Source organism: Onychostoma macrolepis, chromosome 03 (assembly GCF_012432095.1).
Source record: "Onychostoma macrolepis isolate SWU-2019 chromosome 03, ASM1243209v1, whole genome shotgun sequence".
Taxonomy (NCBI): Eukaryota; Metazoa; Chordata; class Actinopteri; order Cypriniformes; family Cyprinidae; genus Onychostoma; species Onychostoma macrolepis.
Window position 1 is genome coordinate 42,434,368 of NC_081157.1, and position 12,170 is coordinate 42,446,537.

Genomic DNA, 12,170 nt, shown 5'->3' on the forward strand with positions numbered 1-12,170 from the left:
GCCCCATAAAAAAAGCATCATAAACATATCATAAATGTGGTCCACACAGTTCCTACACTATATTCCATGTCTTCTGAAGCCAAATGGTAGCTTTGTTTGAGGGAGAGACTGAAAAGGTTATTCACTATTAATCTTCACTCCATTGATGTGATATCCAGTGGGACTGGATCATTGAGTTAGAGAGCACTAGAATGGTCTGATTCTTGAGCAAATCAATTCATTCACTGAATTTAAAACAATGATTTGTTCACAAATCAGACATCACTGTCTCATGAATGCATCAAGGTGAGCTTGAGCGAAGACTTTCTATGAATAATGACTACTTAATAAATAGTTACAAGTTGGTATGTTGTATGATTTTAAAAAAAAAATGGTGGAGGAATTACTTTGAAACAATTTTGCTAATTAATTTCACAAATAATTACAAAGAAATAGCAAATAACACACTGAATTGAACTGGAAAGTTTGAAGAAAAACTGAAATAGCATTTGCTTGTAAAGCATATTGCAGTAATCTTTGTTTTATTTACAACTTTAAAAAATAATTACAGTGCAGAGCAATCATAAGACTTCACAAGATTTGGAATACAGTGCCCAAGCTATGATGCTTTTTTTGTCAATTTGTAGCTTGATGGCTTCATTCCTAATTCACTTTATATGTAACAAAGTGACTGAGATATTCTTTTGAGTTCCACAGATGACAGAAAGTCATATAGGTTTGTAATCATGAAGGTGAAGCCTAACAATATTTATCAGATTTAAATAAAAGCATTTTCTATTATTTTGTTAGGGTGAAGAACGTTTTAATAATATAAATGCATTTTTTTACTTTATAGAACCCTGTGCAATGGAAAATTCTATAGATGTTAAAGGTTCTTCATGGAACCACTGATGCCAATAAAGAACCTTTATTTTTAAGAGTGTATCGAAAAAAGAGTTTAGAGCAAGATTATTAGGACTAATAATGTCAGAAAAATTCTCAAAGAGAATGTAAATAATATGCATTACTACATGACATAAAAGCCTCATTTATGCATAAACAGTGCTGTAGTGATTTGCCCATGCACCTGCTCCAACAGCAAAATGTCCTTGATCTAACCGAGAGACGCAACCTTCCCATCTGCCATGTGGTCTAGACCCCCAGCCCAAGTCTTGCCCAGACTCCACAAGAGTTCAGATCACACCTCACTGAACTGAATCTGCACGTTAAATGAACCAACTGGCGGAGCAGTCGATGTGTTTCTGCGCGCGGACTCTGGCTGACATGAAATAATGCTCATGCTGCCAGACAAAGTCGCTGCTGATAACAGCATGATCCACTTAGCATATGAAAATATTAAGTCCCCGAAAAAGGACGGTTGGCATTTATGTGAACATGTGTTGTACAGATGCTGGCATGAAGAGGAAAATGTCAGTCTGGTGATATACATCCACCACAAAATGTGTGCGGATGCAGATAGCTGTGAGGCACAGACATCATAAATTACTCAACTGGCTTCAATATAGAGAATATAAGATGCATAAACACCATGAAATCAGCTTACGTGTGTGTGCAAGACACATTTTTGTGATCTCCAGCCGCTGCACACAGGAAGTTAGTCATCTGTTGCCATGGTGCATCAGGGAGTTCAGGACTGCAGTGCACACTGCATGGGATCTGGCCTACCAGACCAGAGAGACACTGTCTCGCTGTCTTCAAGACTTGTTGAATCTGGTTTGACATATCTGTCATATCCCCCAGACGGTCCTGAGATCTTATTGGGCGATAATGGTTCTTCTAATGAAATTAAAGTGAACTGTAATGCTCACATCCCCCTTGTGGAGACCCTCTGACAACATATGGTCTGAAACATATTACTATTACTACATACTGTAATGTAATTTGTTGAGAATATTGATTAAATGACTCATCATTACGACTTTAAGTTAAATTATGATGCAGTCATTATAAGAAGCAAATTTTCCTCTAAATGAAAGGAGAAATGCAGTTCAAAATCAAGCCCACCCTCCTCCATTCTGAAGCTATAAGTGACTAACTGTGAGAAACTGATGCAAGTAACAGGCGGTTGTCCGACAGGAATAACACACACTTCATTGCATGGTCTGTAAAAGGAATCAGATTTACTTAATGTTTCATGGGTCTCCTTAATTGCCATGGTTAATTAGATTATGCTAGGAATAACTGGACAGAAAGCGCTCTGGTTCTGTACGACGGTGGGATCTACAGTCAGAAAAATACTTAACAATAAGTCTTAATCAGGGGAAACAGTCTTTCAGGAGATTTCTGCATGCATATTTTGATGTATGCAAAAGCAACCCCCTCTGCCTACACTCTTAAAAATAAAGGTGCTTAAAAGGTTCTTCACAGCGATGCCATAGAAGAACCATTCAGTCAAAGGTTCTTTAAAGAACCATCTCTTTCTTACCTTTTTATAATCTGAAAAAACCTTCTTGTGAAACAGAAAGATTCTTCAGACGTTAAAGGTTCTTTATGGAACCATTTAGACATAAAAGGTTCTTCTATGGCATCGTGAAGCACCTTTATTTTTAAGAGAGTAGACTTTTAATTAACTATTTTTTGGCTTTTATTTTACAGATAGCAGCCTGTGGACAGCACCTGGGCCTAGTATTAGCCTAACTTCTTCATAAGTGGGAATTTTAAATAATGTTTGTCAGCTTTACTGGTTTTGTAAATCTGTTCAAAATTAGTAAAGGGGACTAGTTAATAATCTCCTCAGCTCTTTTTGTACATCCCTTGCTGTATCTTCTTGGTCTGATATTTGAACTCTGTGAACATGTTATTCATTTCCTCCTTAATTTTCTAAAATCTAATAACACTGGCTCAAAATAATGTTTAGTAAACTAGGTTCAGATACGTGTTTATAATTTGCACAGAGAGGCAATGAAAAAAAAAACGGATTGCAGAATACAAACCGACCGACCATTAGCCTACATATCGACGAACTTCTCCTCCAGAAAGAGCCACTGCTATAAAGCCATGCTGAAATAACAACCGCAAATGTCATTTCGTGATCTTTAAACACTATAAAAATGAAAGACTACATACATAATCGATACGAAGGCGACAGTGCCGCTGGGCTAAAGGCAGGCGGCATGTTCGGCAGAGATGGGCGTGGGGGAGGAACTGAGAAAGATGCAGCCGTGCAAGTCGACCGTTGTGATTCAAATGTTACAGCCAAGATTTTAGAATTCATAATATTTATTTTTAAAAAAGAAATGGTACTTACGGAGCGAACAATGGGCGAGGATGATGAGAGTGTGGCCAAGCAACAGCCGTGATGAGAGAGAGAGAGAGAGAGACGGGGAGGGCGGGGGAGCAAGGTGTGTCCGCTGCCTTGAAAATGCAGAATTAAGTCTACACATCCTTGTATTCTCATACAAATCATAAAACAGAAAATACAGCGAGTTTCATGTAGTTTAACGTTCAGATTACATATAAACTGAAGCAATAAAAATACATGGGAAACTGATTAAATGTTACAGATTCAGGCTTGTTGCTTCTATTTCCCATTAGGCTAGTGAAAGTCTTTTTGTGTAGCCTAATATCACATTTCTGTTCAATAGACTGTTTTATTTGCAGAGTCGCCCAGACAAAAGCCCCATGTGGCGTTACAAATGTCAGCATCTTCAATAAGCGGTGTTCGCTTAGGGGGGAAAAGAGGGTTCTTTCGTTCCAAACTCAAATCTACAGATAAAGGAGAACCTTTAATATATCCTATAGCGGTTTGTGTAACCATGGCAAAACATTCACATGCAACATCAGCACCATTTTCAACCGAGAGCAAACTGCGAAAATCGCTTTACACCGGAGGATCAGCGACGCGTCGAGTCCGCTTATCGCTCGGGCGGATCAGGACCACGCGCAAAAGCCGCATAAAAACCCGATTGTCGATTTGTCATTCGTTATGACCACAACGGACCTGTGGAGAGAAAAAAAACTGGCACCTTTCATCCAAACTGACTTAACGCACCAGTGTGAGCCACATTATATGCTCCATCATCAGTGTCTCAATACTTCTAGGTTTTTCCACACCGGCAAACCGCGTGCACGGGAAGCATTGCATGCGTCTGTCGCCACACTGCCTCGAGATTTCATTTAAAAAATCCTGCATGCCATGCTAAAAGACAAGTATAATGCAATGCAATATTCTTTAAATAAAATAAATAAATAAATGTCAAAAAAAAAAAAAAAAAGGTTATTGTCTATATTGTGAATTCGTGAAAACAACTACCGGTTGGTGCGAATGCATAAAAAAAGCAATCCGATTTATGTGCAGTTTTTCTTATCGATGCAATCTCAGTGAAATTACATGAATGTTCTTTCTTTTCTAGACCAAACTATAAAGAAAATCAGGCCCGTTATCTCTCAGTCACACACCCAACAGTCGGATTCACTAACATCCTAAGACCAAAACACTGTTCGCAGGGGTAAAAACTGTGGCAAGGCTTAGGAGCATATCTCATTGCTTGATTAATGATGCATCGCTGTTAAATACAAGTCTTTGAGTTTGTAAACCGGGTTGACTTACCTCTGTGGCACACTGAGTTATTGTCTGTCCAACTGCAGCAGTCAGTGAACAAACCCTGCCAGTTCCTTCAGCGTCCTGCAAAGGGAGGATGGCGCTAGAGAGCGAGATCAAGAATGATGTCAGGATGAGCTCTGTGCACTACTAACATGACATTTCTATGATATTCACACACAACTAACCGAATGCTATCCTGTGTGTTACATTACATTATATATTTTAGGATGTCTGCGTTGTGATCAGGAATTACGTTTACGATCTTGGCAGATGCTTTCTAACAACGAATTAAGGGTTTGATACCTTTTTTGAACCTTAAGCATAAAGGTTTCTATGAATTTTCATATAGCCCTATAAGGAGCTTTTTAGACTGTGTGCGAAAAAGACATGGACCTCCTTAGAAACCCCCTGAAAGTTCCCAGACCTCAATTTGAGACTAGGTCATAGACTAGGCCTATTATAATTAAAAAATGTTGTGTGAAACTTGAATTCAAACATGCTACTGTGACAAGGGTTAGTTAATAAAAACTAAAACAATTAAAAAATATAATTACTTGGAATAAAACAAACATTAAAAAACAAAATAAAATATAGAAAACCTTAAATTTATTTTATTTCAGCTAGTTGTCAAAGCATAATTTCTCATTTTGATTTAGTTTAACTTGGAAGTGCTAAAAAATGCATTAAAATAATAAAAAATATGTAGACTTTTTTTTTTTTTTCAAAGACAAAAAACACAAAATTACTAAATAAAAGGTTACTAAAAGTAAAAGCATAAAATATAACAATACGATTAAATTCAAAATTTGAAAAAAACTATAAAGTATGCAAATGATACTAAAATAACACTAGTGAACACTTTAATGCAAGGGTGTCCAAACCTGTTCGGGGAGGACCGCTGTCCTGTAGAGTTTAACTTTCACTCTTATTAAACTGAACCTGCTAATCAAAGTCTTCAGACTCTCTAGAAACTTCTAGGCAAGTCTGTTGGAGCTAAAGTCTGCAGGATGTTGACCCTCCAGGAGCAGGATTGGACATCCTTGCTTTAATGTGTTTATAAAGGTCAGACGAGGCCATCCAAAACCATCATATTTGAAAACGCGTGCTGCGTGATCAATATTTCTTAGTTTATGTTCTTAGCAGATGCTTTGTTTCCATAAAGCATATGAGATAGCCTAAATGTTGCAAGGCTAAATCTCAAATATAATTTTTTTTACTTTGACTTGGAAATATGACATCCATTCTTGTTATTCTGAACTGGTTCTACAGTAAGTCTTAGACATTTGGGTCAGATTTTTGCTGATTCACTGCACAACGCAGCAAGCTAATACATTACTGTTTTAAAAACTGTGTGCTTTTATGATCAACCCCTATCTATTTTCACAGTCTAATCTTAACAGACATTCATGATACACACAAGCTCTCTCTCTCACACAGACACACACACACACACACACACACACACATTGCACCATCTGCCCCCCAAATTTAGCCATATTCCCCTGAGTTACATACCAAGCCAAGTCCTTCACCTGGACAGCTTCACATTAACAGTAAGAGTCCTTGTGCTCCTCTGTTTCACCGCTGCACAACCTGCTGCTGTTTTATCCCAAAAGACAGAGAAATTGCAAGATCAAATGTAAATTCCTCCTCCTTCCTATTGCTAAGCAAGTTATCTTGATCTCTTACATGCAAAAACAGTACTATAGGTTATTTTAGAATGCTGCATGAAAAAGAGTGACGCTGCTGATGCTCTCAGTGTCCTTCTGTTCTTCAGATGTGTGAGATGCTCTTCTGAAAGCCAATAGAGCGCTTGGTTGAGGTTGGGCTTGGCTGGGAGTTGCTCAGCAACTAGCCCACATATGAATGAGTAGGCATTTTTTTTTTTTTTAATGTTTTCTATGCGAGACAGCTAATGGCCTGATAATGTTTGTTGCACTGACTTGCCTTCCTGGGTTGGATTTCTAACCCCTCTTTATTTCAATATGTTTTGATACATCAACCTTTAATATTTAAAATTATGATATTGTTGCATTATTTCCTACAGGAGATAAGGTCTTACTGTCACAAACACTTTTGGCCATTAGATGGCGTCTCAGCTTTGTCAGTATGACTGGTTGTCTGATCTTCTTCAGGACTGAGGTAGTTGATTTTTTCTTTCTGACTTTTTGATATTAATGTATGCACATTTGTTTAATTAAAAATAAAAATGCATAATAACATTTTATAAAATCCATTTGTTACACCTTGCCATTGTTAGCTTCAATTAGCTCAAAACATTCTAAAATTGTAATGTAATAAAAAGTATTATAATATCATTTTCTTATAATAGCACTTGAATAAAGTTTAAATGATGTAATTTTATGTACATTTATTAATCGCAGCTTAGGTAAATGCATGGTTTTTTTCCAGGGCAATACAAAATATATCCTGAAAAATATTTACTGAAATAAAACTTGTGACAACTGTCTCCACTATAACAAAACACGAACAAGATATGATATATTGTTAAGACAACACTGGTTATTTTTTTAAGTTAACAACACTAGAATATTATACTATGACTACATGGGACTATACAGGCCCAAGTCAAACAAAATGAACTGAACATTGCTATTCCAACTGTGAATACAAAGGTATCCTGGCAACAAGACGGGAAGTAGCAGTTTATTTCTGGCTGTAAATATATTTAGCATGAAAAACTTCACAGTAATCCAGCAGCTTTGGCTGCAACTGAGAAGAATCCCTTCTTGTACTGCTGCTGATAGATTGTGTGTATCTTTGCACGTCTTACCACTCCATGTGTCAGTAACACAATAACCTGCTCTGCCTCAGCGTTTCTCAATCCTGCAGGACACAGCTGAAGCTAATGTGCTATTTATGAGTCATTGTGTTGAAAAATCAAAGGAGATGCTTGCGTCCCACAGCCTAACAATAAGAGAGACAAATGACAGCATCTCCGTTGCCATGATCCACAAGGACACACAGGAAAAATACAATAGCCTTTGAATGGAGAGCTGTTCTGGTCTGTAAATTAACACTTGCCAGCTGTGGACCCACACATGTCTATCACTAATCCATGAGAATGAGCTGTCTATAATGTAACCGTGTGTGTACACAAATTGTGGATAATTTTATTCACTAGACTCTCTAGTATATTTAATTCTGTACTAACATGGGATAAAGTGAGAAAATGAGCAGTTAGCCGTTAACTGTCAATAAACCTCTTCATGAAGAAACAAACATCTGAGCATCTGTTGTATGAAAATTCTGGAAACTACATCAGTAATCTCACATAGGTCACAGTATGTGATATCTTTGGTTTACTCCATCTATATCTCATCACATTTATGACTTAAACACTTTATTTAAGATCATTTACCAAATGACTACTAACCAAAATGCAACTCTGAGGATCTAAGAAACCTTCTTTGAAGAGAAACGTTTTACGCATGAAATGTTAATTTCCTCTTGTCATTCATCCTGTCTGAGCTGTAAATCTGTAATTCACACTGACATTGGTGATCCAGAGTCTTTTATATTTATTTTCCGTTTTTATAAGGAAATCTGCTCCAGCTGTGTCTTAGGTAACTGAGGCAAGGTCCGTTTTAATTTTGATGTTTGTTTATTTTTATACCAACTGACAGTGTGTTTTAGATTTTGTGGATGTGCACTGACACATAAAAAATCATTGACATAAGTTTATGAGAAAAAAAACTGTAATGTTACAAGCAGCCTAATATACCAACAAATGCATTGGAAGTAAATGCGTTCAATTTCAACATATACTTGGAGGGAGTTTTCTCCTTGCAAAGCATTACAAAATAATTGTAGCGTTTGATGTTGTAGAAAATCTGTGCAACACAAGCAAAAAATAAAAAAAAAATCTCATACAGGAAAACTAGTTCAAGGGCATTAGAGAGCGTAGAGCTGGGCTGAAGGACTGTTGATAACTGCAGAGGACAGTAGTGCCTAAAAGGAAAATGTGAGACAATCAGATAAAATTAGAACGTCCTTTCTCCATCTATATCCTAATTGGAAGCAGTATCAAACATCATTGCATTTAAAATTCATAATCACCTGATCTGAGCTCTTTCATTTATCCAGCCATGATGTGTTTAACAAACTCTGCATGTGGGAGAAATAGATAAAAAGACAAGATTAAATTATAGAACAATATAAAGAATATATAGCTTTAACTTTTCAAACTTAGAAAATGCTCACACCTTCATAGTTGACACAGCCGTTTCCGTCTTCCTGTCCTGCCATCAGCTGTTCTACCTCTGATTCTGTCATTTTCTCACCTGCAGGCAAGACATGTGTTAGGATACTCCATGCTTGTTTCTGACAGCGTTAATCTCAAGTAAATATGTAAATCCAGGAGTCAAACACAGATTTTTTTATGCTGCTTATGTTCCAATAAATCTCTTCTTAATTTAACAAAGCACTCATTGGGTTTGTTAGCAATAAAATTGGGTGTAAGAGCAGTGTTTTGTATCTACCCAATGTTGCAAGTACATGGCGAAGTTCGGCGCCCATTACAGTGCCGTTCCCTTCTTTATCAAACACTCGCAGACCCTCAACAAAGTCCTCAAAAGTGCCTTGATCTTTGGACCTGGACACGTGTTGGAACATAGGCAGGAAAGTCTCGAAGTCAATCAACTTGGTGTTCATTTCTAGAAAAATGTGATATTAGAGGCACATTAAAAATGTATTCATTGGTTTAGCCTGCTGTCAAGCACAGTTTATTCCTCTCACCCTCAGGTTTGGGTTTGCCAAGTACTTTGAGCACCTCTGCATTTGTAGGATTCTGACCCAACGCCCTCATGACGTCACCACACTGGGCGTAAGTGATCTTCATTTCACCAGAAGGAGTTCTGTCGAATAGCATGAAGGCCTCTTTAAATTCTGTGTGGATAGGATATTGACATGAGGAAGTGGTATGAAAATTTAGGTCTACTTGGTTTCGCACATGCTTACCTTCAATCTGATCTGCTGTAAACTCAACCTAGGTGGGAAAGATTTAAGAGAACATTTATAAGTAACTTGACTGGTTAACATCCAAACAATATTATATCGTATAATAGGCACAACCACAATGGAAATACAGATGTTTTAGTTCTCTAAAGAAGCTTCATTCAACAAAAGTCAGCTGTTCCTCACCCATTGAGACTAAGAATAACAGACGTCTGTTCTATAGGACCAGAGAGACTCACTCAGACAACAGAACAGGAATGCTAAGCTAATATGGGAGCTTGCAGACACCTGCGTGGAAGCTTGTATGACCACATGGAAGCTCTTTTATACTGACCTCAGGCGAGCTTCCATTGTCCAGACCCATCACTGACCATCAGGTTAGTTAAGTTGCATATGTGGTCTCAAATCAATATGAAGAAACATTTACATCTTCACATAGGTACTCAACTGAGACTGGGGTTTTAAAGCCTAAAGTTTGTGTGAAACCTTTTAACCTTATTTAATTGATTTGAGCCATGTTATTCAGGGCACATAATGTCACATACTTTAATAAGGTTAAAGACCAGTCAATATACAAATGTTTTTAGCTCAACACGGCCTGAAGGTGGGATGTCTTAGTCCTATTGAAGCTAATTTCTGCCACAGAATAAAAATATAAAACATGGAACTGCAAATTTTTATCTTGAACTTGAGACTTTTTCTCTGAATTTCAAGCTGCATTTTCAAGTTATAAACTTGCTTTTTCTCTAAGTTTATATTCTCAGTTTTTCTCAGAATTACACGTGCATACAGTCAGGTGTCTAAAAATCTGGGGATAAAAACATAAATTATCGAAAAACATGAATTGTGAGATGTAAACTATGAATTCCATGAAAAAATAATTTAAAAAAATTGGAAGATTGGAGATATAAACACTCAATTTCAAGAAAAAAAAAAAGCTTGAATTGTGAGATATAAACTCACAATTGTGAAATAAAGTCAAAATTGGGAAATTAAAGTTGCAATGACTTTTTTTATATTTTTATTCCTTGATGGAAATAAGCTTTCATATTGGCTAGTCCTTATAAATTCCAAGAATTTTCCAAGTGCAGTAATGACTAAGAATCTATAAGAAGTTTTCTAAGATGGATTAAAGAGCTGCTGATGAACAACACAAGATCATCTAAATGTGATTTTTGTGAATTGCAACAAAGTCAAATGTTTAGAAATAAGCTCAGTGTCGTTTTAAAAAAAAAATCCATTTATGTTTTTAAGGTTTAAGTTTACCTCCTGATGACCTTAGGGAGGAAGTTACTTTGTGTCTACTCACTTTGTCTGCTCACCATGATGGTCTAAAACTGAGCAGCTAGTAAAATAGCAATACCAACAAAGAAGCGTACAGCAAGTGTACTTACCTTAATGTTTTTTGGGTCAAACTGAGGCTCCTTGGGTTTCTCTGGTTCAGGAGGAGGCGCTGGCTTTGCCGCCTCCTTTTTCGGTTCAGCTTTTTTAGGAGCCATTCTTCCACCAAGATGGTGAGCAAGAGAGTGTGAGATGGGGAATAGGAATGAGAATGACCTTTGAGAGGTTTTATACCCTTCTCAACGCTCCCCAACTGCATCAGCAGGGTTGGTCCATCCTATCATCACCCTCCAAACAAGGACAGAAAGCTTAAGGGTTCACAAGCCAAACCCCTGAGATGGGCGCGTGACGGATGAGAACCATTAAATTGCCTTCATCACTGCTATGCATTCAGCCAATATCCATAATTTATTGTTGGTAATAATGCTCTCAAAGTTTTAAACTAGATATCTAACTAATAATTGTTTTGGCAAAGCAAGTTTTCTCTCTTCTCTAGGCTCTCTTTTCTAGGAAGATCTTGGGTGCGCAGGCAGCTCCTGGGTTTACCATTGAGGAGAATGGAGTTCCAAATTTGGCTCATGCACATTGTTACTTGTTTAACGAAGGTTATTTACTGCATCTTCACAACTTCAGTGCTGCTACTAGTATCAAACAAAACAAAACAACCTTTTTTAAAAAAAAATAGGTTTCTCAAACATGCCCCCTGTCTACCACTGGTTACTCTCTGCATATAAATCTATAACATCAAATTTTGCGCACTTCACACTTTCCAACTGGAATGATCAAGAATACAACTGAAATAATTCTGAATATATTATCCTCTGGTTAGTTACTTGTTGTGAGTTTCATCAGACAGACCTCATTCTGTCTTTGTGAGTTTCAAGAGATCAAGGGAATTATTAAGGATAAACAACTTATGTCTTATTTTGCTATGAACAGCAACTGCTGGCTGTTCTTGCTTTTTTAACCCCTGAGGTCTGTCATTCAGGCGCCTGGAGCAGACAGGAGAGGCGTCCACCTGTTCACTCAGCCCTCTGAACCTCCTGCCCCAGATGGAAGAAATAAAATATGAACAATACAATTCTGTGTTTGTATACATACAGTACACTGCCGTTCAAAAGTTTGGGGTCAGTAAGATTTTCTAAATGTTTTTGAAAGAAGTGTTTAATGTTTTGATTAAAAATACATTAAAAGCAGTATTATTGTAAAATATTATTATAATTTAAACTAACTGGTTTAAATTGTGATCTGTTTTAAAATGTAATTTATTTCTGTGATCAAAGCTGAATTTTCAGCATCATTACTACTC

General features: G+C 37.0%; 2 protein-coding genes across 17 annotated transcripts in view; both read right to left on the minus strand.

Annotated features, from left to right (window-relative positions):
- The window catches only part of maptb (microtubule-associated protein tau b), a 40,474-nt gene extending 34,147 nt beyond the window's left edge, over positions 1-6,327 (minus strand). For 11 of the 15 annotated variants that reach the window (XM_058770426.1, XM_058770431.1, XM_058770432.1 and 8 more), the window contains exons 1-2: positions 6,059-6,313; positions 4,550-4,643 (exon numbers count right to left, since the gene is read on the minus strand). The gene's annotated coding sequence lies outside the window, so the exon portion shown is untranslated. Of the gene's footprint in view, positions 1-3,247; positions 3,302-4,549; positions 4,644-6,058 lie in introns of those variants that run through there. The other 4 variants (XM_058770419.1, XM_058770424.1, XM_058770422.1 and 1 more) reach the window with 4 other exon arrangements.
- A 691-nt stretch (positions 6,328-7,018) lies between these two features.
- Positions 7,019-12,152, minus strand: myl4 (myosin, light chain 4, alkali; atrial, embryonic). Of its 2 annotated transcripts, XM_058770435.1 has the most exons (7): positions 10,915-12,152; positions 9,524-9,551; positions 9,302-9,451; positions 9,046-9,219; positions 8,770-8,847; positions 8,624-8,671; positions 7,021-8,515 (listed from the first exon to the last, which is right to left on the minus strand). In XM_058770435.1, the coding sequence occupies exons 1-6, from the start codon at positions 11,017-11,019 to the stop codon at positions 8,643-8,645; spliced, it is 564 nt and encodes a 187-aa protein (XP_058626418.1). In that variant the 5' UTR covers positions 11,020-12,152; the 3' UTR covers positions 7,021-8,515; positions 8,624-8,642. The 2 variants fall into 2 exon arrangements, with proteins under 2 accessions (XP_058626417.1, XP_058626418.1); XM_058770434.1 differs by having other exon boundaries at positions 7,019-8,515; positions 9,302-9,551; positions 10,915-12,149.
- Between the last annotated feature and the right edge of the window lie 18 nt (positions 12,153-12,170).

Bases quoted from the DNA above. Each gene is read 5' to 3' on its own strand.
- myl4 (XM_058770434.1), bottom strand. From the start codon at position 11,019: ATGGCTCCTAAAAAAGCTGAACCGAAAAAGGAGGCGGCAAAGCCAGCG. The intron at 8,848-9,045 runs GTAGATACAAAA...TCTTGCCTGCAG, and splicing joins CCATGTACTTGCAACATTGG to GTGAGAAAATGACAGAATCA. The intron at 8,672-8,769 runs GTGTGAGCATTT...TCCCACATGCAG, and splicing joins CGGCTGTGTCAACTATGAAG to AGTTTGTTAAACACATCATG.